The following is a 27,342-nucleotide window of genomic DNA, read 5'->3' as shown; positions in this document are numbered from 1 at the left end:
GAGGCCTGGCAAGAAATCTATGGGAACTGTACGAGCCCAGCAAGAGTCCTCCATGAACTGCATGAACTGCATTCTCACTTTTGAGAATCTACCACAAGATACAGGTGTCCTGTGGTAGGCAAGCTCGTATGGAAACAATTCCTTGAAGAAAGAAAAATGGAAGATCATTAATGTTGCCAATGGGACAACAAAGAGCTGGGTGCAATTTGGAGACAATTCTGCTCTTCTAAGTCCCATTGAAATGAATAGGTTTCAGGCACACTGATTCACCTGGTTGGTAAATATGTTTAAATGCATCGAACAAGTGGAAACCCATTTCAGAACTGGGACAAAGAACACTTTTGATCCTTCTTTCCTTCCACCCCACATGCCTCCATGCCATAATTGCAGGGAGCACAGAGCATCAAAACTTACCTTTTGGTCAGTGTCCATGCATAATTGTTTAGCTCCATTTGGGGAACTCAAATTAGAGATCAAAGGTTCTTAAATGAGGGAAGGGTGAGTATACTGCGTTGGAATAATCTTGGCCTAATGATATTTGAATATGAACATGTTGCAAGCTCTAGCAGCCAATATTTGATGTTACATATTAAATAATGGCCCACTCATCCTTATTTCAGTCCTTACCAAGTGCAACCCTTGCCGCTGATGCATCATAATTGATCCAGAATGACACCCATGACAAAATGGTAATCAGTATTGAGGGCATGTAGGTCTGAAGTATAAAATATCCAATATTCCTCTTCAGCTTAAAGCTCAGTGACAATCTTGGATAGGCACCTATCAGAAAGGAAGGAAAAACTCAAGCTTTAGTTACACTTTTTTACAACATAAATATTAACAACACTAACAAGGTAGAATGATTTGCTCTTCAATAGAAATAAAAACAGATTCAATGGATTGTTTTGATCTCTATAGAATACGGAATGAAATGGAGTGTACCCACACTGAAATTAGCATATATTAGCAGAACTATATTATTCTTGTGAACCAAGATCTAGTAATCATTCTTTTGGTATTTTTCAAAGAAAACAAATAAAGTTAATTTAAAGTAACCACTCAGTTCTCAAATATCACTGAAATTTTCTTTTTAAAAATGAATAGATATTTTCCTGTTAACTTGTGTACCTATTAGCATGATTAACATTGCACAGACAATATTCCTCAAATCTTACAGTCAGGAGAATTCTGACTGATGGTAGTTCAGGATGTACAACTTGTACAACAACTTTTTCTGAATGCATGCATCTGGCTCTACCAGTTCAATCAAAGTGTGTGCTTTATGTTTCACTACTATTCTGAGTTCACACAACCCTTATTACTGCCCATACCCCAAACTGCAAGAGCTTCCTAATTCATTATATGCAACAATGGATAGTTCAGTGAATGGTGTTTATATTTAATAAAAAAGATATTCATACTGTTTTATATTCAAGGTGCTATACTGATAAAATAATACAATAAACTCAAGAAGAAACACAGAATAATTTGTGGCAAATACAATCTCCAGTCTAGTCCTAGCCACTGCCAGTATGGGCTCCCAGTATATCATTTTCTCCTGAGCACCACAAAAGGATGAAATATAAACAGTTATTCTTTATTTTAGCCAATGTAAGACTGAAGTGCCCTTGTCTTTGAAAGTATGACCAGGGCAGTGAACTTTAGTCATCTCTATGGTCATTTGAAGATAAAAAGGACATATACAAGAGAGCTAATAATGCAGAAAATCTACAATGTAAGAAGCACTTGCCTGTGGCAAAGACAACATTCCTGGACACCAGCTTGTATTCCACAATAGAAAACTGAGGAAGCTCAATTCTTTCCACTCCAGAGACTGCATTATCCCCACCTCTCCAGTAAAATTCTATGTCATCAGTTGTGTATCCATCTGTAAACAATGTATAAATGCTTTAGCATCTTGGGATTCAAAAGTTAATATTGAAAGTTGCTAGAACAAATGCAAAAATCTTGGTTATTCCTCCCAGCCATAATTTTGTATGAGTCATCAGTGATCCTGAAGGAAGAATATCAACCCCACCCTCTCTCAGCCAGTTCAGTTGTCTTCCCATGGGTATCCCCTCCACATTTTGCTATCTAATAACACAATTTATCTGTCAGGCCATGAAGGAATTCCTTATCTCAGAAACCATAAAAATAAGCCGTAGGCCTATTACACCCTGATTCTTTTTCTTTTCCTCAGATCTGCCTGAAACATCTATCAGCTCCTAGGATAAGAACCACTGCCCATCAGACGCGATCTATCTTTTTGCCTGTTTGTATTTTAGGCAAACCTGCTTCCTCCTGGCTTCATAGTAAGAATTCATGCTGAAGTAATGTTTTTATAAGAAAGTAACAGATATGGATTCCTGTGGGAAATGTATACAATTAAAGACACTGATGGACAAACTGAAATAAAACGTTTTTTCTGGAAATACATTCAGCAGTACAGTTTTCAAGAGTTCAGAGTAAGGGTGGGAAACACCACGATAGCGCTTAATTGTCCATGTAATGTCGTGCTATAGTCAAGTATGATTGGCTACATGACATTATCATAGATCATGATGTCATCATGCTGACAATGCATCCACTGATTGGCTGGGATCATGTAGCCTTTGCAAAAAGACCTTGGGAAAAATAGACTAAGGAATTAATTATCAAGCAGCAAAGAGCTCGTGTTTTGTAACAAATTATTTGCACGCAGATTTTTCAGCACACTTTTATGTATAAATATGTCCTTTCTATGAGGAATATTCTGCTTAGAATGTGGAGCCGTAGAGGATCTATGTTTCATTTGCTACACTGTTGGAGAAAAACGGAAGCAAAATTTGGAGTTCTGGACTTTTTTTTCCCACCGGCACATTCTGCAGTGAAAATAAGACTAGTGAGACTTCACAGTCTTACAATGTCAATAAGGCAACCACTACTGGGACCAGTGACATCTTAGCTGGTGATTGGATGTGAAAGAGTTTCAGCCAGGGACGGTCGACTGATGATCAAGATTTCTAGGATTTTCCAAACCTCTAATGACAGATTGCTTTTTAAGTATATATTCTATGCTCACTTTGCATGAATGGGAGATTTGTGAAAATGTCCTAATATCATAGACTAAAGCAGGGCTAATTCAGTCTACTGAGAGAATGTATGTAAATTAGGAAATCTGGACAAATTGAACTGGGAATGAGATGAATACAAGAACATGTTTTACAAACATCTTAAACAGTTATGTGCTCATGGTTTGACTTGGGGATGCTTGCATGTTTTACAAACAAAAAGCAAACCCCCCTCATACATCCTTTTTTCAAATTCTTGAAAACAGCAAAGCTGTATCCTTCAATATAACTACTTCAACAATTAAACTAGCATGAAAATGGGCTAAACCTGGAGTAAAAAAAATCAGGAAAAAAGTGTTAGCAGAGCTATCTGTCACAAATTTGAGACAAATTGCTTAGTTCTCTCCTTGAAAGTCATGGCAAAATTTCCATTAACTTCAGCAAGACTGAGAGCAGGCCAATTCTAATTTCCACGAAAGAGTTCATTAGCATGACTTGATATTTCATGAATGTAGAAATTCCCTATACCCACCACACTGAAGAAGAAAGATCAGGGGCTCTTGAAACTCAAATTCAAATAATATGAACACTCCAATTATTAAAAAAAAACACAACCAGATTAGAGAGGGAGAGTCTACTTGTTATGTGGAACTGAATTTCTAATCATAAGTAGGTCTATTTGACAGCCCAGGGGGGCTGTATCAAGATCACTCATCCATAATAAAGTAAACTGAAAGCAAATTGAATCTTAGTGCTTGCTTTCTTCAAAGTGAATCTGATTAAAACATGAACACTATTCTCTTGCGTTAGAGATAAGCATCTAGTCATTGCTCTTGCCTAATCATTTTAGTATTTTATGCTTCTCAGTTTCATATTTTTTAACCACAGATTGCAAATCATGGGATATGAAGTTATTTTTCCATTCAAATGGGAAAAAGATCCTCCAAAGATCCAAAGTACAGTAAGGTTAAGACTATGTAATCACTTAGTAGGACTTGACAGTCCTTAATGGGATATTAACATGAGGCATTTATGCACATGCTTAACTTTATTGTTCTCATAAATCGGAGCTGCAAGTATTTGACTTTGTCAGGTCCATACCCAGTAGATACAGTGCTGAGAAACCGATATTCTGTCCTAGGTCGTGCTATCAAGTGTTGGAGTGGGGATGGTTGGCGCCAGCTGTCTTCAGGGACCACCGCACTTCCAGTGGCACCTCTTTCTCCCTCTTGCTACTGCCCACTTGCTTGCCCTCTTGTCCTGCATCCAACCTGTATCACTACTCAGAGGAAGGCAACACAAATGGATGCCCCTGTTCTTTCCTTGGTGCTGTGATTGCTCAGTTACTTGAATATAATAGTGAAAACCAGCAACAACAAAAAAGAACTGTGGCAGCTGCAGAGTTTGGCAATGCACCCCTTTTGGGGTTCAAACCCAGGCAGATGTTCAACAATCAACAATACTTTTCATACCAGCCCTTACTCTACTCTGAGGCTTTGGGATATGATATGAATGCGTATAAGAAACCAACCCCATAGTAAATACTGAATAGTGAATAAATTCACTTTAAATTAAGAAATGAATTAAATTTATTATGTTATGAAAAATACTGCACCTGACTGAAATTAGTAAAACAAGTATCTGTATATGTACATACAGCTCTCTATTTCCAGTGTACAGTTCTGTTCATCTAATGGGTATCTTCTCAAGTCCATCATACAAGCTGCAGTGGTAGTAATTCTGCAACAAAACACAAGATCAATACTATAGGAACCAATATCTCCTTAACTCAAAGTAGTATTTCTGGGAAAAGTAAGGACAGCTAAATGAGTTTATAATTAAGAAGCTTTACCTTCACTGGGACTTAATGCTTCTCTTCCTGCTCAAGCAAATATAATTTAAATGTATGTGAAACCGATTTACTTATTCATTACAAAAACATACTCTGTCACATCTCAAATTATCAAAGGTTCATGATAATTTGCCAGACACAAAACACAGTAGTAATAAGAGACTATCCTTGTTACTGCAGCTGCAAGGCCGACGTACTTGTGGTGCATACATAATGTTTTCCAAATGCATTCAACATGTTTAAAGTCAATAATCCAGAGCAATTAAAAATATCAAGATTAAATTTAGAGTTACGAGAAACAACAGAGGATTATCAATCAGCCAGAGACTGTCAAAGACAAGACAAAACAATTACATGTTTGCCATTCCTGGAAAGCAGTCAGTGAAAGGGCTCCACGCACGTCTCACCAACTGCCCTCTGCATTGTTGGGAGCAAATTCCACAGGTTTGCTCCAACCTTCTTATTGCTTGCAGGTGTTAATCTGGCATCAGCAAAAGTTGGAACCTTGAGCACATACCCTCTGGCAAATCTTAAATCACTGAATATATATATATGTTCCTGGAGGAAAGGAGTAGTCACCACAGGACTGAAAAGGGTACCTTTTCCCTCTTCCTATCCACAGCATTCCCCAAAAAAACCCAAACCCCAAGCAGTAAATGTTGTAGTATTGGATAGAGGCATCAATGTGAGTCTTCTGAAAGGCCATGCAGTCCTCATTCTCTTGACTGACCAAATTTCTTGAGCGCCGGAGCTTTAGTAAGTGCAGTGTAGAAATGGAGGGCTGAATGGGACCATGAGCAATCCCATTCTCCACAGATCTATGTAAATGTTCTATGCAAGTGCTGGAGAAGGAGCGAGAAACAGGGATCTCTTGAGCCCTATGGGAATTGCTCCATCCACTCTGAGAAAGACTTTCCCCTCAACATAGAAAAACAAAGTAACAAACAAAGCAAACACTGTAAAACCAATGACCAAAAAGCTAAGTAACCGCAGTGAGAGCTGTTTTAGAGGATCAAGGGCTCTCATGTGCACCTGTATATGGCTCTGCTTTTATTTTTGCTTGTTACGTATCATTCAGTGAGGTCCTTCTCCATGAGCCACCTTCAAAAGATGCAAGGAAGGTGGCTACATGGGGAAGCGAAGGGCCTTTTCAGCTGTAACACCCTATGGAATCAGGATTGATTATTGCTTTATTAAGTCAATTTATATTTTTATTTGATTGTACTGGGTTTTTTTTATATTGGTTTTCCTTTCTTGTTGTACACCATTCAGAGATCCTCCAGCTAAGCAAATGGTATTTTGTTTTTAAAAGTTTGAGAACCTCCTAAGCAAAAAGCAGAGTGAAAATATTTTAATAACCAACCAAGTTTCTGATCATAATCAAATTATCGCAAGATTAATTCTGCATAAGCTCAGGACCTGTTAATGAGTGATACATTTAGAGAACAATCCTGTGGCTCCAGAGGCAGAATCTGATGGGCCATAAGATACTGAGGATCTCCTGCCCTGAGACCATAGGCAGCACTATGACCTTGGAGGGGCTATCCAAGTGGGGATTTATTTCCAATCCTCAGGTCCCTTACAGCTGCCCCAGAAAGCTCCACAGTGGCCACTTTTCCTGAGTTCCGAGCTCCAACTTTGGGAAAACAAGAAAGAGTGAAGGATGAGGGTGGGTAGTTCATGGGATGAGTAGTGGGGAGGCCTTCGATCTGCCAGCTCCAACCACTTCTCTGCTGCCATCCCCAATCCTCGCCGTGAGTACCAGTTAATACAAAATGTAGTAAGGGAAGGCCAAGAGACTAGGCTCTTGCTAATGGGGCTAGTAGACTAGATTTCTTCAACCATGTCATCAGTGAGGTCTTTCAATGGTGTGTTAAACTGTCACTATTCAGTAAAATATGACGACAACGACGACAACGATGGTTGGTGATGTACTATTCCCAGTTACCTGCCTTGCCAAGGGTGGAAATTGGCAATTTGGAAAGGGACAAAATGTTATGACATATGCTAACCCTAGAAGCTTCTAACCAAGATGGAGAGCTGGAGTGGTTGATGCTAATTGGGAACACAAATATAGGGCACCTATTAAAATCTGCAGTGAGAAGCAATGGGATCTGATTACTTCCAGATGGATAGCCTCCAGAACTATCAACGGAAAGGCATTGTGCATCTATTCCATCTTCCATTCTTTTGAGGTAAGATAAATAAAGAAGTGGTAGAAAAACATGCTGGCATTGCAAATAAAATTCCATATTCAAGGCAGGGTTATTGCATAGTAAAAGTTATTTGAGGGACCCTAAATATAAAGTCAGAAAGGTTAATGGGCGGCATTTAGTGTCCCACTATAAGGAAAGTATTCTTTACATCAGAGAGATCAAAGAATCAAATAAACTGGAGAAACTAAGGAGATGAAAAACCACAGAGAGTAAAAACATCAGTCTTCGTAATTTAGTATGAGAATTATACTGTTGCACGCACGCACGCACGCACAGACTCTTAGAGGAAAGGCTGCATAAAAGTTCTGGTGGCTTTACATTTCAGAGGAGAGAAGAGAATAAACAAAACACATAAGGACTGCAATAGCCTTTGAAGACTGTCTCTGCAGCTGGAGAGTTGCTTTAGGGAAGACTTCCTTTTTACCAAACATCTGTCAGTGCCAGCTAATTCCCCAGGCAAGGTGCTCAGGTCTATTTACTACAGGGAGACTGTATTTCTCCAATCTGACAGCAGCAGATGTGACTTAACATGTACAAGTAACACCACATACCCCTACCCAGGCAAATCATGGCACCTTAAATAGATGTGCAATCAAATTAATTTTAAAACATGCACCATCATGATAATGGCTAAATTTATGCAAAGCATTATGTTAACAATGAAAATAAATAATGTGGCAAGACATTCAAATTTAGTGAAAATGCATCCGACTATCAAAAAAAAAACAAAAACCTCTAAGTTTTTTTAAAAAATATACAAACAGCAATAGATACTGTCCATGAAATTTTATGTCAGAATAAATTTATTAGTCTTTAAGGTGTCACAAACCCCCAGATTATTTGCTCCAATAAACCAACACAGCTTCTAGCCCTTAACCTGACATTGCATGCACTTTAAAAGTGCTATTATATTTTAAAGCAGGTCAGCAGACAGAGAGCAAACATACATGTGGGCAAACACATTTAAGCAGGCATAATCCTTCCCTCTGTAGGTGCAACAGATTTGTGAAGATGGATCATAGTCTTATATTACTTTTCAGTCATCAGATGCTTAGAAGAAATCTTCCAATACAATAGAGTTAGAAGAACTTTAGTCTCTAGTAATGCAATCCTATTTATGTCTGCTGAGAAGTAAGCACTGATGATTTTAATGGACTTACTCTCAGATAAGGAGACATAGGATTGCAGCCTTAGGCATGTTTAGCCGGAAAGCATCCCTACAACTTCCAGCACCATCCTGCAAGCATGGCTAGTTGGGACATCCGAGGTGCTACCAGACTATCCGTTGCTTGGCTAACACATTGATGGAAGCAGTTCACTGGAATATTATGTGCTAAATAACAAGATACCGAGTGATGCATTTGCTTGTGCAAATTGTCATGTAACATTGCAAACTTGTGTGTACCCCAGCTGCCATTTTTAAGTGATATACAGTGGAAGGACATGTTTATTCAGAGTTAGGTCCTAGTAAAAATGTTCACGGGGACTTACTTCCAGGTAAGTGTTTACAGGATGGAAGTCATAGTCACTTATAATCAGATTGAATATATCATGTACCTTTTAGTAAACATCTGGATGAATATCATTCTTCCTCCCTTTGGAGTGCAACCTCTGCATGTTTTCATCCAGGGGTGGTCACAACCACATGAGGGCAGTCAACCAGTGATTAAAATCAGAGATTTAGCGATTTACAGACCAAATGGCCCATACTTAATTAGTGTGCCATAGCACAAGGACAGAATGTCCTCTGTCTACTTTCATCTCAGTGCAAAATTATTAAATAACTGAGACGAAGACATGTGTGCATATAACAAAAAGATGTACAGTTTTCCAAAGCCTTACATTGATATGTGAAACTCACTAAATTCCCTTGCCCCTACTAATGGCTAATGTTAAAGGTTTCTCCCCCCCCCCCCCGCCCCCGGAAAGAATTCACATGCTTTCCTACTGTCCTGTGTGGGAATAATACTTGTTTAGGTCTAATCCAGCAACACGGGCACTTTTAGAAAGCCACTTGTGTGATTTGGCTCAGCAGCAATGAAAGGATGACATAATGTTATTTTGATGGAATTATGTTCTGTTTTACAGGAGTATGTAAGGCTGATTTTGATACTTGCCTCACTGTTTGACAAAGCAATAAATACTTTTAAAAAAGTAGCTACATCTGGCAGTCAATCTGCATTTGCCTCACATTTTTTCATTTCTTTATTCATGTCAGCCTTTTTAAAAAAAATTCAAGCTATTATTTTTATGGAAATCTATGTGTTCTATAGTTTGACAGTTCATTCATAATGTTTACAACCATGGAAACTGCCTTAAAGTGGGGTGATATGGCAGAGGGGAAGAAAAAATATAGACAATTGTCCATTTCTGTGTACATCCCACATTTTTAATTGTGCTTCAATGCTACAAATAAGCTTAAGAGATTTCAGGGCTTCTTCCTTTTTAAAATACTTCTATGTGGACATGAAATGAAAGGGAACGTGGCAAGCTCTCAAGTTACGTTAAAAATCAACTGGAAATGCCTTCAGCACAGGATTTATCCAGGTCCAGCACAATTTCAAAATTTCTATTATCATCATTATCTTCATTTATACCTCACCACTATGCCGCATTGGTCCTCAATTCCAACTCAGACACAGGGATAATAAGAAGCTATCTCACAGGGTTGTACTGGTGAATGAACAAGGTGAGGATTACATGTTAATCCACCACTTAAAAACATTACCTAATAGTTTGATTATCTAAATCAGTGCATCACTCAGTCTGGATCACATCTGACTTTCAAGCAAATGTAAATTTGTGTGATGAATTTATCCCTTGTAGAATGTGGTATTCCATTACAATTACAATGCTAAACATGTCTTCAGACATTGCTGAAGAAGTGCTGCCCTATGAATACAGTATTATTTCCACATTTAACTTGCATACAGGTAATGTACCATCTGAAGTTGTTAACATCCAAAGCTCCTGTAAGATTTGCTATTTAAAATTGCTCTCACAACACAGTTTGGTACTATTTGGATTAATATTATTAGTCACACAATTAGGCATATGCAACACACTTGTGCTTGTTGGAAATAGTTTGAAGTAAATTGCCCCAGAGCAGCTTTAATTTCCACAAAAGTAATTGTAATTGACATCTACTTGACATGTTAAACAAAATTCTGAGGCTAAAGCACAAGCAGAATTTAAATGAAATTAATTCTTACAATTAGATCAAATGTTAGCATTTATTTGCTTTGAGCCATTTATCTTCAGAGTTTGTGTGTGTGTGTGTTTTGCATTTACATTAGAGTTTGAAATTCTACATTTGACTTCATATTGGATGATTACTCACTGGCTGTTTGGATTTGTTCAAACTGCTTCTGTGTCTGTCTTTATGGTACTACAGAGAAGCACATCGAAGCAATGAAAATTGTATTTCCTGGGGAATGTTTTGTGAGGAGTAACAAAAGTAACATGGGTATTACTTCCAATAAAATAAAATGTATTTTCCATACATTGTGCTCCTTAAACAAACAATAACCCAAGTATGGAACTATAGAGTACTCAATTTGTTCTATTTGAGGGTCAAAACACACAACCTTAGCTGTATAGTTCTGGCCTGGAGTGCAGGTGTGTTCCCCTACCACAATACATTGCCAGCATTGGGGGTGATCGAGGTCTTGGCCCTAAAGTGGGGGATACAGGCTTTAATCATTTGCACCCTACTGTAGGTCTCAGGCCTTGCTTCCATGCCGGAGGCCCACTTTTGATAAAGGTCCCTGCATTGATAATTGGTGTGTGGAGTGTGGAGCAGGGACACTATCTGTACTCAAGACCCAAACTGTGCAGCAAAGATAAATGAAATCTTGCATTGTTGCTGCCCAGAAATGCAAGAGGATATGGAACTAGATGGACCAAGGACCAGATTCAGCATAAGGGAGCACCTTCTCTTCTTCCTTTTTGCTGAGGGCTGCATGCACCGGTGGGCAGTGGGGTGGGGATCATGGGCACACACATGCACCCAATTCCCAGAGAGAAACACACATTTGCACATGAACACACCCTTCTTATCTAAGTGGTCAGGGGTAGGGAGATTTCGTATCTCCCTGGGCACTGAGATTCCTTTGAAAGGGAGACTGCACCTAACAGGGTCTGCTCCTGCTCTTCATCAGGGAGAGGTCACCTTTCCCTGACCCATCAAGCAGCCTTTTGGTGGGCTAGAAGGAGTGCTATTTGCAGGCAGAGGAAGATAAGCAGGGATGAAGGACTGCATGATCTTTTGGGGTAAGAGGGGTAAGCAAGAAGAAGATATATAGAAAGCTTCATGCAGACGGGAAAATGAGGGAATGTATAGAAAGCTGAATTCCACATATTTTCCAAATACCTGAACAAACCTTAGGGAGTGCAGATTTCAACTCTCCATATGTTTTCAGAAGGAATGTATAAGCTAGCACTTTAGATTTGACTCTCTGTTAGACTGTGAAGCAATTATAACTTTTAGCAGCAAGGAAAACCTGAGCAAAGGCATCGTTGGCAAAATTAAGAAACACTGACAATGAAATATATTTCCTAGAGGCATCTTTAGAAAAGAAGTAGGGATGAGCATAACACATTACATAAAATTTGAGATAACCTTGTTCCAAAAAGAAATCCACCATCAACAATACAAAGTACCGATCGATGCAGGAGAACACTTGAACACAGAGGTACAAACCTGAGGCCATACAATACTGTCCCATCTGGGTGAAGGCGAATCATTCGATTCTTGACTGTAACACCATGCACAAATGACTTCTTGTCATTTAGAAAGTAAGTATCAGGCACCCAGAGCTGGTCTGCAACTCTGTTATCAAGCGTAAGGTTGAGAGGGATCCCAGCATAGGCTAGTCTTTTATCTCTCCAGTACTGTTGAAAATACATCGTTAACGTGTAATCCTGGTGGAAAGAAGAGGAAAAGTCAAGTTATAGCTGACTTATATACTGTACATCTGGATTCAACTTTTGGATCTTCTCTGCAGAAGGCAATTTCTCCTAAATCTAGATCTAAAAACCATGGATAGTTATTAACTGCTGTTTTATATTGTAAAACAAACTGGAAAGAAATACACCAGAACTGGTCATCTAGATGTTTGTTGTTTAAGAAACTCCAATCTGATATGATGTTCTCAGGAGAATATGGTTCTCGTTTTAGCTGAACAAAACTCTCTTCATTGGAGGCTAATTGTCACTACTGTTCAGAGGAGTAGCAGTTATATTCTGTTTCCAGTCCTTGTGAATAGTTTCTATTAGTGCATCATCAGAAGAACAATATACCCCCTGGTGTTTTCTGCAATTTTCTGATGTAAAGGATAGGAACAAATACATTCTCTATTAGTGATAGCTTAATTAAAGCTTGGTTTTAGTAGTAATGAAATTGCAAAGTATTTTTATTGGCCTCCAATAAGTAACTTTTAAAAACTAGATTACTAAAACCCATAAGTACACATGTACAGCATGAGGAAGCACATTATAGTACAAGACTAGTAATCTGATTTAACGAGAAGCAACCTAAACAGCCCATGTGACTGGAAAAGAGGAATGCCACAGCTTGTTCCCTCCCTTGAGCTCCATTTCATTCTCACTGGGGTAAAGCACTTTTTACTTCAGGAAGAAGAAAATAAAGCTCCTTGTGAAGCAACAGAATACTGAATTTGGTTTTTTTTTTCTTTTTTTGGCTATACATGGTAGCTTTCAAATCTATACCACTCTGTGGACCAATGTTTAAATGCACACATTGTAAACTTTTCCTTTCTAGAATTTGCACGCATTATGTAAATAGGAAAATGTATGATTTATAGTTTCATGGAGCAGGTAAATAATACAACACAGTTAGAGGGAAGTAAATGGAATTCCCATTAAATGAAGGGAATAATCACTATCCTCCTCATTGTGAATAAAAATGAAAACAATTCCTACAAAATTATAAAGCTATTTCAAGTTGGGAGTAAAATTAATGATACTTCTAACATCAATATCCCATACACTACTATCTGCCATTCTTGTTTGAGTGAGACATAAGATGCTTCAACAAAATTGTCCATAAACTGTGGCATATGAATGAACACTTAAAAATGGTATTGCAGTGTGATGTAATGGTTTCAGTGCTGTATTGCGATTTTGCAGATTTCGATTCTAGTTCCCACTTGACCATTTATCTCACTGGGTGACTTTGGCCTGTCAAGAAATCTCAGCCTAACCTACCCCAGAGTGTTGTAGTGAGAAGCAAATGGAAAGGAAGAGAAACTGGTAAACTGCCTTGGGTTCCTCAGAAAAGGACAAATGGTGGGAAATAAATGCAGTGTAATTGTAATAATGGTAAATTTTTCTTAATAAATAAATGAATGAATTATTTTTTAAATTTCTAACCCACTCCATAAGGCTCCTTGGAAGGGTTACAGCATGATATGAGCAGTCAGTGACAGGAGTAATTATTTAAAACCTGTTATGGAAAAATTCATATTTCAGCAGCTCTAAACCACTTCAAAATGTAGAATTCCATTTTAAATGCATTACTTGAATGTAAATAAAATATAGTCCTCTCATGATCTACACCTTCTTTCTACACATCTTTCTTTTATTTGATCAACAAAATGGTATTTCACATCACATACTAAAAATGTTCTACAAATGTTATTTATAGCTGTAAATGTCACATAGCTTTAAACATTAAAAAAAAAGTCTAAAATTGGAAACTAATGTCTAGGGCACATGGTAACATTCTATTAAGTACCAGTATGATATATATCAGTTTTACTATATTAATGTCACCAGGATCACCAACAAAATGATAATTTCAGTCGTGCCTGGATGTTATTACCTATCTTGGAATACTTATCCCCAGAGATGTATCTCAAATGAATAAGCCTAATTTGGGTAGATTCAGTAAGTTTTCTTGGGATTTAGATAAATGGGCTTCTTTAAAGTTGAGTTTGTTGGGTAAGGTAAATACATTGAAGATAAATACTATACCTAAGTTTATGTTATATAGGAACTTCCTTTATCTACACCTACCATTTTTTCATAAAATAAAGGTTTATTTCATAATTTCTTCTGGGTTCCTCCTCACTCCAACTTTCTCTGAAAATGATACAATTTCAAATTAAAGAAGGTGGATTTTGGTTTTCTGAATCTTGTTTTATATCATCAGGCTTAGCTAAAATATTTCTAGACTGGCTTCCAGGGCAGGAATTCAATCTCACGTGATAAAACGAATGTTTTAGGGAGTGTGTCTTCCTATATGGTCTGTCACTTACTGATAAATGCAGGGGAAACACGTTCCATGCAGTATTGTGATTCCCATCAGGTATCAAGTCTGGGAACCCCAATATGGAACAAGCGTTCCCTGTAATGAACAAGGCTGGCTGGGGCTTTCCAGGAGTTGCAGGACTTTTTTTCTGTCTAACCTGCTTAGATTTATGCACTAGATAACTCCTTGAAACTAGAGTTTTCAGCACCAATGGAAACCTCTGTCACAGAAGGCAAATTCTCTTTTTCTCCATCCCCAACCTTTGCCAGCCATTCACTCAATCTCTCGCTCTCTCTCTGTGTGTGTGTGTGTGTGTGTGTGTGTGTGTGTCCTATTTATGCCCTGCCAACCAGCTGTGTGTCCTTTTTAGTCTGCCAGCTTACCAGACAAAAGCAACAGGAGACGGTTTATCTTTTTTTCCTTGGTGGCTGGTGTTTGACAGAGAAAAGTATTAGCTTGTGACTGCTGGCCATTTTGATTTCCTAAGAATGTCACTGAGCCTCACATGCGGTACAAGGGCATTAATAGGAAATGAAGATGTAAGTGGCTCGAGGCCTTCACTTTACCTAGAAGTGATCCTAGATGCTAGTAAAACAAAAACATTTATTTATTTATTTTAAAAAATTGTAATTCGTCAATTACTATCATCTCTGGACGGCTTACAACATTATTTCAATCTTCAATAAGATAAAATAAATTAACTATTCCACACTGAAACATAACAAATAAAAGTAAGAGGGCTTCTCAGTGGGGACCAAGAAAGTTACGTGCGGGACAGATTGGTACCTGTGACTAGCATGTTACCTACCCCTTTCTTTTGGATGGTGTTTGCTCAGTGCCAGTTACTTATCTCTCTGTGCCTAATCAAGGGGGTTGGGTGATAATTTTGGCTCACCCACTGCAGAGCTTGCTTTTGGCTAGTGTTGTAAAATGCGCTTGCTGCAAAAACATGCCAGAGTCTTTATACATCTCCCGTGCAATCCAAACTGCGTCCTTAAAATCTATGCCTTCTTTTTGGTGCGTACAACAGTACCGAGAACCTCTTTGGTAAGTATAAGTGTAATGAGAAAGGTTGCCATATCAACCAGTTAGAGACATGCAAGAGAATGTTGGTTGGCATAGCGACCAAAGGCACAATGCCTTCTTTTTGGCATGAGAAGAAAAACTGACCATGGCTATACAAGAAACTAGAGAAGAGAAGAGAAGAGAAGAGAAGAGAAGAGAAGAGAAGAGAAGGAATGATTCCATGGATGTGTTTTCACTGTGTTCTGTTATGCAAATTATGTTTATGTTTATTTGTTTTATTTATTTGATTTTCATTCCATTTCTATGCTGCTCCATAACCTGAAGTTTCCCTGGGTGGCTTATGTGAAAGAATGTCCATCAGAAAAGCAATTTATAGAATGCATCCTGATCTCATGGCAAAATGTTAAACAGGCACATAGAAAAAAGCGATATTAAAAAAAGAGATATGAATAGCTACTAAGTGTATTAAATATGTTGATATATTGAGATTGCCAGTGCAGTTTTAACTCTCCCTCTCTCTCACTCTCTGTGCGCATGCACACACACACACATATACACACACATCTTATTAACACTGCATAAGAATGCTCACAATGTAACTCTATATGTAGGAAGCTTTAGAAGATACAACTGCCTTTATGATTTTGCAAGACAGATTTAAAAAGTAGAACTTTTATATATATACACACACACACACACACACACACACACAAAGTCCACAAGAAAAACAATAAATGAGGAATAATTTTATAAGAAATGTATATACTGCCCATCATCAGTTGAAATCTGGCACTATCCAACTTTGCCAATTAATTAGTGTCCGTAACTGAAGGTAGTAGACCACATGCTCAGAAACTGTCTCTGTAGATAATGCAGATGTGTTCAGCATGAATAGTAGTGATGCATTTTGAACAGGTGTGCATCTTGTTCAACTGGCACTGCAACGGTGCATGGTTCTTGCTGCAAATGAGGGTGTTTGTAGTTGAACACAAACCTTAGCACAAACCCTATCCCTGTCTATTCAGCAGAAAGCCAAGTTCAGTGAGGCTTACTTCTAAAGCATAAGATTGTAACCTAAGTGGTTCAACGATATACAACACGAAGCTTTGCCCCATGCAGGCTTTTAAACATGCATTATTAACTATTGAGGACTTATCCCTCAGTGGCCCAGTTTACACATCATGACAAGCAATCCTGCATAGTATCCACGGTGCACAGTTTTTTCCTGGATGTATCTGACAGACAATCCAGTGGTTTCTTCACTAGCCTCGTTTCCATCCCCCTCGTTCAGTCCTCCAGCTGTTGGCATGTATTCTATCCACCTGAAATTCAGTTCCATGTTAGATGGCGGGAGAAACTCATCTAGTTGTCACTCTTTCCAGAGGACTCTGTGGCAGCTGAATAACAGGACCATGGAAACCATGATGCCAGTGGAGAAAACACAGTGAAGCATAGAAACCATAGAACAGACCCTTGTTTCCTATGATGCTTGCTAAGAACCAAATATACCATGCTGAAATGCCATGACAGGGTTCAGATGACCATCCTGTGCAAGAAACCACCTTGGTTTGTAGTGTTGTGTGAACCTGTCCAATTTATTTTGAATGAACAGGCATCTATCAACTAGCAGGCTGCAGTTACGCTGCTCTGAGTTCCTTTCAAGAAGAAAACTATTGTATTACTGTTTTAATTGTCATTTATTGGATTACCTATTTATCTCTCCTTTTCTCCAAGAAGCTCAGGAGAGTATTTTCCCCCAGCTCATCTTATTTTAACTTCACAACAGCTCTGTGACATAGCTTAAACTAAACTGGCCATGGCAACTGGCCATGGTCACGTAATAAGCTCCATTGTTGGTGGAGATCTGAAATCAGTCCCAGTCTTATAGCACAACCTTTACCCCATTGGTTCAACTGTGCATACTTCCAGGTAAGTCATATAAGATTGCAGCCCTTGTCCACCATTTCTTTCCTGATTAAACTGATCCAGAACTTGCAAATGACTCACAGCACAATCCTATGCATGTTTACTTGGAAAAAAGATCCACTGTCTTCGAGAAGACTCCCAGGGAAGTGTATGGCCTCCATTAACCAAAGAACAGTGTCTATTTCTTTTCCTCCTTCCCCATTTCTACACACCATGGTCTGGCTTGTTCCTTATGTCCTTCTGCAGCATGGGCTGCCTGGCTCAGCTCCATAGCACACCTATTCTGTATGCTCACCCTTCCAAAATTAGAAAAATAAACATAAACAACCAGGATCCAGAAGGTAATGTGGGATTATCCTGCAAATGGCAAGGGCGGGATTAATCTTTCTGTCAGACTCTATCTCAGACCACTAACCATGGGGCATTTATTTATGAATGCACATCTGCCACACAAAGGTGGTTTTTTCCTTCCAGAAAGCCTGATGCAAACAAGATTCCTACAGATAATATGGAACCTTTCGAAGATGTGCATAGAATGCATTTAAAACCTCCGTGTTAAGCTAAAGGAGCTTTGCTGAACAGTCAACATTTTTACATATTCAGTCATTTCAGCTAGTTAGAAACTTCAGGGGAAAGAAGCAGTCAATGGGGTTAATGATTTCATTCATTTGTTTGTTTGTTTATTTATTTTTACAGTAAGGCTCAGAAACCTAAGTATGCAAACTGAAAAGACAAATAACCTTAGGTTGATCAAAGCACTGAAATTGCTTCATACAGCAGAACCTTTCTTGCATTTTAAAGCTTACATTCTCAGAGGAACAGGTAGAAGCATAGTATTTAGAAGCACAGTAACAACTTAAAAAAACTAAGGAAACAGTCAAAACCAGGTGTAATTGAACCAAAATAGCGGTGGCCAGAGGAGGACCTAACTTTGGTGGAGGGGGAAAAAGATTCTTTGTTATTATCTTCCTATTTCTGAATTGCTCTGTAGACCTTCTCCAAGCTTTCCACTGCTGCCCAAATAAACTTCAAAAGGATATGAAGGCATCTCCAACTGTCTTTCTATGCTGACATTTTGAAAATAATCCATAATTAATATTCTCATATATATTGTCCATGCTAGTATGCAAATAGGACTACTGTAGCTTGGAAAGCTCACCTGGTGGAATGTCCTACAGGCAAGCATCTAGCTGGGACTCCCTGTGCAGAAGGTATGATTCCCACTGGTTGTACATTGGTCTCAATTCAAGGTGCAGGTGCTAACTTGGTTATAGCTGTAAGTGATCTCACACCAGAATGCCTGAAGGCTTACCTCTTCTCACATGTGCATCCCAGTACTCTCAGACTCTGCTTCATATTCCCCTTACCTCCAGAGGTAGGTGGGCATGGAAGACCTTTTCTGTCATGGCAGTGCCAGACTGGAATGCTCTTTTAAATGAGTTTTGCTTGGCACAATCTTCATCCACTTTTCAACATTCAATGAGGATAGTCCTAGGTTTTTAGGTGGGCTTTTGGGACAAATGGATGCTAAACACTGCTGGATGTGGTTTGGTTTTTATGTCTTTCCACTGCCATATTGGTAAAATTGTTTCTATCAACTTTGTAAGCTACTTTGTGAGTCCTTGTGGTCCAAAAGTATGAGGCATACGTTGAAGAAATAAGGAAAAGCAAAGAGAACTAAGAAACACCCAAAGAAAGTTGATTATATCTGCTAACACTGGCACAGTGCTATATCTTTGCAAAACACTGCTATTTCTATGCCATAGAAGTGCATTATCATATTTGACTTAAAAATACTGCTGACATGCAGATAGGCTATCCAGTGGAGGCCTTAGCAAATCATATATGCTTGGTCCCAATACTTATGTTATTATTGTTTCTTCTTCAAGCTTAATACATTTTATTTTGTTCATTTTTCTATTTTTTATTTAAAAATTCCTATCAAGTTTTGCTAGGATGATATATATGTAGCACAGTTTACAATGGGACTGTATGTAGAGTTCAGGTTGTGGATCAGTACTCTTCCCTCACCTTCTGCATCAGCAATGCACTCACAGAAATATTGCTTTGCTTTGAAGCAACCCTTTCAATATCTCATACAGGACAATTCAACAGCCTGCTCTGTCTCTGCTCCCTGCTAGGCAAACTGTTCTCTGGATGAGCAGGGTGTGGCTGAGGGCTTAATCTGAGACACAGTGAGCTGCTGAATCACAATTGTGCATGTGTGGTGGGAGGTGGGAACACAGCTACAGGTTGGAAAGGTGTCCTAGGAGAGCAGCTCTTTTGAGCTAGATTACCAGAAGATGGAGGCTCTGCCAGGCTGCTACTGGCAGGCTGGGAGGAACAGCAGAGTCTATTTGCTCTCCTTTGTTCATGCAATCCACAATTTCTTTCCACCTCGCCCATTTGCCAACATGCCCTTCCCTTCCCAAAACTGGCGTCCTTGGGAAAGGAAGTGGCAGCAGGGCTTTCAGCAGTAGTTGGGAAGGACTTGAGTGATGGACTGGGCATGACCCATCATCAAGTCTGTTCCTTCATGGTCAGAGCTGTCTCCGGGTTTGGAGGAGATCCCCTGCATCCGCTGGCTGCTCCAGGCACTGTTCTGGGGATACAAGGTGGCTCTCTAAGTGTATTTATTGAAAACTTTTATATACTGTTCACTCAGTGACAAACTCTCTGAACAGTGTACAGCAAGACCAAAGGCCATATAAAAGCAATACATAGAATACACAGGTTTAGCTTCAATAAAAATCAGCCATACCTATCAAAATTCAATAAATAACAGCAACAATTAACATTTGAATAAGAATTATAATACGCATTACCAGAATAATAAAGAATTCACAGTAGCACCAACAACATAGCACCAGCATAAAGAAAATCAGTATAAAATAGTATAATCATATTTAACAATTAAAATGCTGGGGAATATAAAAGGTTTTGGCCTGGTGCCAAAATGCATAAAGGGACAGTGGCAAACTGGGCTCACAGCAGGGATGCCACAACTGAGAAGGCCCTGGCCCTCATGGCCACCTTGCTTGCATCTGTTAAAAGTGGCTCCTGGAGAAGGCCCTATGTTGATGACCTTCAGGTCCAGGTAGGTATATATGGGAGGAGGCTTTCCTTTAGATATTCAGGCCCTAAGCCATTTAGGGCTTGATGTGTCAGTGCAAGCACCTTAAAGTGGGTTTGGACTTCAGTTGGTAACCAATGAAGGCAAACAAGGATTGGCCCTATCTGTTCTGGTTTGCCAGTTCTCATCAGCAGATAAGCTTTTCTGTTTATATCTAATCCTTAATTATACAAGATGAACAATGTGATCATTTCAGTTAAAGCTCTGAAGACATTCATTTTTACGGTAATATCACATAAAAAGATTGTGTATATGGATTTTAGGTTTGTTTATATAGAGACTTTTTAAAAAGGAAGAAAAAGGCCAAATGTACTGCTAATAAATGATATACAGTTCTTTGAACATTGAAGAATACTTTATGCTTTGTCTTAAAATGATGCTGAGTACATAAACAATGTAATTCATTTAACATCTGTTTCTGGTAAACACAAACAGATGTTCCTAATTATTATCTTTCAGTGCCTTTGTATGCACAATAAGAACACACACATGATAAATTAGACTTGCATGAAATGAAGGTAAAATGAGTAACACACAAACAAGCAGTATGTGGCTGATTAAGGGAGCTATGCTTTAGCTTGGAAGCTAGAAAACAAACCATAACAAGCACAACTTTTCAAACTGTATGTATGAGGCAGCATTTTTTTCCTTCAGATTATAAAAAAATGTTTTCCCAAAAATAATTTTGAATATTTCCAAGGCAGTCCTGCGGTCCCTAGGAAGATATCCTAAGGCAGGGGTCCTCAAACTTTTTAACCAGGGGGCCAGCTGAAAGGTGCCGGCGTTGGGCGTGGGCCAGAAAGGTGGTGCCGCAGTGTGTGCGGGCTGGCATGGGGGCGGCGTGTGTGGCAAGGGAGGCGAGGCGAGGCGAGGCGAGGCTGGGGCGGGCACGCCCCACTAGGCAGGTGCACGAGGCAGCAGCTTGCTTGCTTGCTTGCTTGGAGATCATTTTCTCCGAGCAAGCAAACCACTGCCTCTCCATGCACGGGGCGAGGTGGCCGGTGGCGGGCGCATGCGTGGGCACCCACGTGGCGGGTCCAAATGGGCATGGCGGGCCGGATAAATGGGCATGGCGGGCTGGATCTGGCGCCCAGGCCATAGTTGGAGGACCCCTGTCCTAAGGCAAGGAAAATGATCATGGGGATGCAACAGCTCCCCCTTGAGGAAAAATTATATCTGTTTAGTTTGCAAATTTCATGAATTACTAATGTGTGGCAACACTGAACTGGGGATCTGTGGCATAAAACTTCGGCACTTGTTTGAAAGTGATAGGAGAATGTGGATATTCTTACCGTTCAGCCTACTTTTGGTGGTGGCATGATACTCATGATTTGCAGCACAAAACTAGCACATACCTTTGGTATGGTTAATAGAGTCCATGCTGCTTTATGAATCACAAGTTCACGTTCAGAGAAGGGCTAGTTCCTCGATTCTAAGTGGAAAAAGAGTTGCCTTTTCACGTCAAGTAAATATGCTTATGATTACTAATAGGCTTATGATGATTACTAATATGCTTATGCTTATGATTACTCATAAATACTAATTTTTCTCGTGAGTGATGAGAGATACTCAAGTTTTTCTATCGGGGTACTGGCCCTCTTTTACCCCAAGGGTTAAATTCCATTTCAGGGAAGTTTATAGGCCACATTCACTGGAATGGCAAAAAGGACACACCAAAAACACCAGTCAGTTTTAATATAAAGCTCTTACTGACAGAAACAAAGCCTTAGGAGAGGCATTTCAACCTGTAAAGAGAAGCAGAACCACAGAAAAGCTGAGAGACTACCAAACAGCTGGTACTTAGTAGAAAGGGGACTGGGCCAGGAAAAGGCGCATCTCTATCCTGGGGGAGAGGGAGCGGGGGGGGGCACAGATTTGGGTCCTTGGCCTGGGGTTCTCCACCCCCTGTTTTACAGTGCTACAGTATTTGAAGGTCCTGTTCAAGAATTCTACATTGCTTAGCAAACACCTTGTAATATTTTCCATTGAATGGCTAATTTTGAAGACTAACATCTCATTTACATTATCGCAGCAGGAATACTTTTTTACACTTTTAAATGTCGTATGCGTTTAAAGACCTAGGCCAAGCATTGTATCTTTAATAACTGAGGCTCCAGTTATCAAACTCCTTCCTTTGGACTCCTGTCACTGAAACTGACAGCAGTACTCGAGAATCACTCTAATCAAAGTTCAGCTTCAACATAATCTGTGTCATGTAATCTGGCTTTACAGTGCCAGCTGCTTACATTGGATTCATCTGTGTAACTGGTATGTATCTGATTTAAGCAGCTATGATGTCCTTATTACCTAGCCTTCTTTTTGGGATTCTTCCCTTTTACTTTCTATCCCTACATCAAGAAACAGTACAGAAAATAGTCACTATATTGCCATCTATTTTTCTAAATGACACCTGGGGGACATAAAAAACAGCTATATCTTTTCCCCATCATTACTCTAGAGTAGGTGCAGGAGCACAATCCAAACTGGAACCCAGCATGAGGGATAACAGGGCTTTTAAGAGCCAATGGGGGCTTTTGCTCTTACTTTAGAATAAAGAATACAGGGGGAAAAACACTTCTTGATACAGAATTAAAATAATATATTCTCTTGGTTCCAAAATGTCCATTCAAAGTGGCTGTGCAAAATGTAGAATAAATGTAGAATGTACATTTATTCTACAAATGTAGAATAAATGTGCAGGACTATAATGTGGCATAGCATAGAACTGGCATATTAAATGCAATAATGAATGCAATCATAGTCCATATAATCAAATATTATTCACCTCATTACTGATTTATTGAGTGATCCAAAAGGGATCAGGGAAGGGAAAATTGCTGGCTCTGCCCCCTCATCCTAAAATATTATATGTGCTACTCAACATTGTATCACAGAAATTTGTGACTAGTGCCACCTCTGTCATCTCACAGTCCCTAGTACATGGGTAGATGCCTATGGAAAAATAGAGAATCTAAGTATAAAATGTAAGGACCAGCATACTGAGTTGTGCATAGAAATGTACTAGCAGTCACTATTTGAAAACTAGCAAGATACGTTCCCTGAGACCTGGCCCAATTTGCATCCAGCTAGATGTTTCCTGGAGTAAATGATGCTTTTGAAAAGCCTTTGAGGTCAACTTCACATATAACACATTGTAATCTTGCGGTTATCAGCATACGGATAACTGTGGTCAGGTTATCTCAGTCCAGAAGTGATTGCAATTCGTGCAGTCTTAGCTGGCATAAGGCATCATTTCTCATGGAGCTTCCAGTCACTCCTGCTTGATCACTCAGTACTCTGGGTTGTGGATCTGTTTTGTTATGGTGTTATGAACTCTGTCCATAAAAGGGCAAATTCCACTTCAAGCTTCACGTGTATTCAGAACCTATGGCTTACGGGGACCTAAATCCAATTGGATGTTCCTCAATTAGAGCGTTCCTAATCAAGTCAGCCTTTCTGCAGCACCATCTGAATTTTTTGAAACAAAGAAATAAATCTGGGTGTCCTGGACGTACTGTCGACTCACATGGTGATTTCTTATGGGCGGCGGGCTGCAACTATGCAGGACTTCATAACATAAAAGTATGAGTGCTAATCATTAGTCTCACATCAGCACCTTCTTAGAAAATCAGTTACACTGGGCCACCAGAAATCCATTTACTGTCATTTGTGTGGCAAGTTGGAATGGGTCTTGAGGTACCCAGAAAAGCTTCATTGCAAATGGCTATAAGGCAGAGGTCCTGTAACTCCGAGAAACTAGGCTTGAAGGCAAGATTTGTCTAGTGGGATTACACCAAATTTTCCATCACTTATATGCAAACCGTCTTCATAACTTCATCTTCTTCCTGATCAACAAGTGGTTGAATGGTTTCTACTCAGTAGGACAGGATGCTTGAAAGTGGCAGGTCAACCACCTCATTTATCTCCATAACCCACACAGTGGTGAGAGTTTTGCCAGGAGCACCAGCTATGCAAACAAGACATCCCGAAGTTCTCTCAAAATCCTTTCTTTTCAGTGTGAACTATCCTAATAGCTCCAACATCCCTACAGAGGAACAAGTTGCGACAAACCTAAAGTTCACAAGGAAGTGTTTTGATCCTAACAAGGAAGTCATCAAGGGTTGTTTGCTTTCATGTCATCTTCTTTGCTGCCTAGCCTTGTTCACCAAAGTCCAAATCCTGGCCCTTAATTTTAATTCTGTCTTCAGCTGTGGTGGGAGTATTCCAGGGTAAGCATAGTGAGTCTGATCATGAACAAGAACCTAGTATAGGGAATGGGAAGAGTATTTAAGCTCCTGAATGGACCCTTTGCTTATTCTAGAGTAAACATGAAACTGAAAAAGGAAATGTAGCTGCTGGGTGCAGATTGAAAATTAAGCCTGTTTTGTCCCCGACCTGCCAGATTTGTTGAAACAATGTGATTCTGTGACAAGCCCGTGATTTAGTATTTATTGATTTGTTTTAGAAATATATATTCTAATGTATCATTCCAGTTGGTTTACAGTGACTAGAAAACACAACTTCATATATTAAAAATCATACCTTCCTATATTCAGTAAAAAGAAAAGAACCAGTGGAAGAGACAGGGGACAGCCAAGGCATCCTCACACGGAGTCTTAAGCTGAACTAGTCAATGCAACCAAGACATAAAGCCAATATCATTAGTAACTTGCACTGATTAATAACAGCATTCCCCTATTTACTCAGTATGAGATACAAAAGTTCAGGCACTTCAACAACAGCAGCTCACAATAATGCAGGCACTTTAACACAGGCAAACACACAGAGAACGGACCTCTGCTCTAATGTTGTTTATGTTTGGGCAATGGTGTGAGGAGGAAAGTCTCTTGTATTCCCGAGGACCTTCATGAGATCAGTAATACATGATTCAAATTGTGTTAGAACCCCCACAAAGGTGCTTCTCTTCACAAAATCATCCTTCATATGTAAAGAATGATGAAAGCAATGGTGCAGAGGATTACTATGCTGTGTGTGCCTGCTGTTGCAATGCCTACAAAGGGTTTATTTGTAGCCAACTTCATTATAAGGGATGATGTTTAAAAAAACCATTGTAAACTCATTTGTATAGAATTTATATAGCACCACTTGAACACAAATCAAAAGCAAAGAATTAAAGTGTTCAACATGATAAAAACACCTTGGCTGCAATCCAGCACAGTTAAGCATGTTTTAGTTCATTGACCTGGATCTAAAGTACTCTATGTGACTAATTCTTCTTGCCCAAGGAAGAATTCATCTTCTGCATGCTTTGAACAGCAAGCACTCCAATGATATATAGAAAGGAATTCCCTAAGCAGGTTCTAATATGGAGGAGTTGGGGCAAAAGTCAAGAATTCTCATGCATATGGCTTTGAGCATGCTCAGTGAATGTGAGCTTTTTGAACTTTGCAGGAAGGGGTTCTAATCCATGTGAGTTTATTCTTAGATTTAGTGCAGTCATTGGAGAAAAATACAAATGGATGGAAAGATTAATGAGTTGGCAAAGTGGTCCTGCATGCAGTGGTGATGATAGAGGATTTAGAGTGGTTTCACTTATTAACAGTGATAAGTTGTTATTGTAACAGGTTATGTAGCTTGGTAGGTGGGAAAAAACACATTTTTGCTTAAATGCTGGAAAATGTAATTGCTCTGCAATAACTGGCTGGGAGAGAGGTGGCTAGATTCTCCACAATAGCTGAGCAAGGATGACACAATTACTGCACAGTAAAAATAATAACCTGGAAATCCCTTTATAGCCAAAGCATTTTCAGTGTCAGCTCCACTTAAGTGCAGAGCTTACTGTATATTATGGATACCTACGCAGTCATATTTCCATTCCTTTTCATAAGTATGTTGAATAGCACAAGGGAAAATCCAGATAAGCCAGAGTCTCAGTCTCTCTCTCTCTCTCTCTCTCTCTCACTCATATCTTATCTGTATTCCAAAACATGTGCTTAACTCTTCAAATAAAATCAATGGAACTAAAAAAGTAATCTATCTTGGTTTGGTTTTATTTGCATTTACACATTTATTTCATTGTAAGGCCAAGGTCTGCTAACAAGAAAGTATGCTTATGTTGGGCAATGCAATTAAAATCAAAGGGCTGTGCAATTGACATTATACAAGGTCTACAAAGATATGCAGGAGATAATATTAATATATTTTATGAAATCTACTTAGGTTCTTCAATTCATTCTGTATATCTTGAATCAGCTACTCCTTGTTACTGAAATAACATTTAAATAACAACGATTGCAATGATGGATTTTACTATGAATAGCAACTATTTCCACTGTAGATACTTTTATTTTTAGCTCATTCTATCGTTAAGATTCAGAAGAGTTTTAAAAAGTGAATACCATAAAATGACAGGCTAAAGTTTCATGACCAATGGACAACAGTATAGCATGTTATGATCTTAACCTTCCTAGTAAGCACCAAATCAAAGTTCCACTTATGGAAACATTCTAATTAAAATGGAATAAGATATTAAATGAGACTTAACCAGAAGAAGCTAATTAAAAGTACAAAAATCTTAGTAGTATGCCTTCTAATTAAGTGTGATCTAATTAAGAAGTTTCCTAATGTGAATTTTTTTTAAGGCTAAGGACTCTGAGCTTGATTCTTCAAGGTCATTAAAAAATTTTAGTATGTCCCACAATTAAGACCACAAAAGTAATGGCTGTAAATTGCCAGAAGTACTCAGAAGTACTCAGAAGTACTATTTAAAATTTCAAGTAAAGAGAGAAAAAGTTAGAATTACACAAATTATGAACTTCTGAAGAACAATGTAGATCAGATAAAAATAAAGTACTTTCCAGTATTGTCTACCAAGTTTATCTTAACAGATTATTATGTCTTGGTAG

At 38.9% G+C, this 27,342-nt stretch overlaps 1 protein-coding gene across 1 annotated transcript in view; it reads right to left on the bottom strand.

The window, feature by feature from the left end:
• GABRB3 (gamma-aminobutyric acid type A receptor subunit beta3) overlaps positions 1-27,342 on the bottom strand; it is a 99,028-nt gene that overhangs the window by 11,646 nt on the left and 60,040 nt on the right. The window contains exons 4-7 of the mRNA XM_044449849.1: positions 11,821-12,041; positions 4,708-4,790; positions 1,751-1,888; positions 628-780 (exon numbers count right to left, since the gene is read on the bottom strand). Of these exons, the coding sequence (XP_044305784.1) occupies positions 628-780; positions 1,751-1,888; positions 4,708-4,790; positions 11,821-12,041 (595 nt within the window). The remainder of the gene's footprint in view (positions 1-627; positions 781-1,750; positions 1,889-4,707; positions 4,791-11,820; positions 12,042-27,342) is intronic.

This window comes from Varanus komodoensis, unplaced genomic scaffold (assembly GCF_004798865.1).
Source record: "Varanus komodoensis strain SLA01 unplaced genomic scaffold, ASM479886v1 scaffold1, whole genome shotgun sequence".
Classification (NCBI taxonomy): Eukaryota; Metazoa; Chordata; class Lepidosauria; order Squamata; family Varanidae; genus Varanus; species Varanus komodoensis.
The sequence above is the reverse complement of the archived record's forward strand: the minus strand, read 5'-3'. Positions and strand labels throughout refer to the sequence as shown.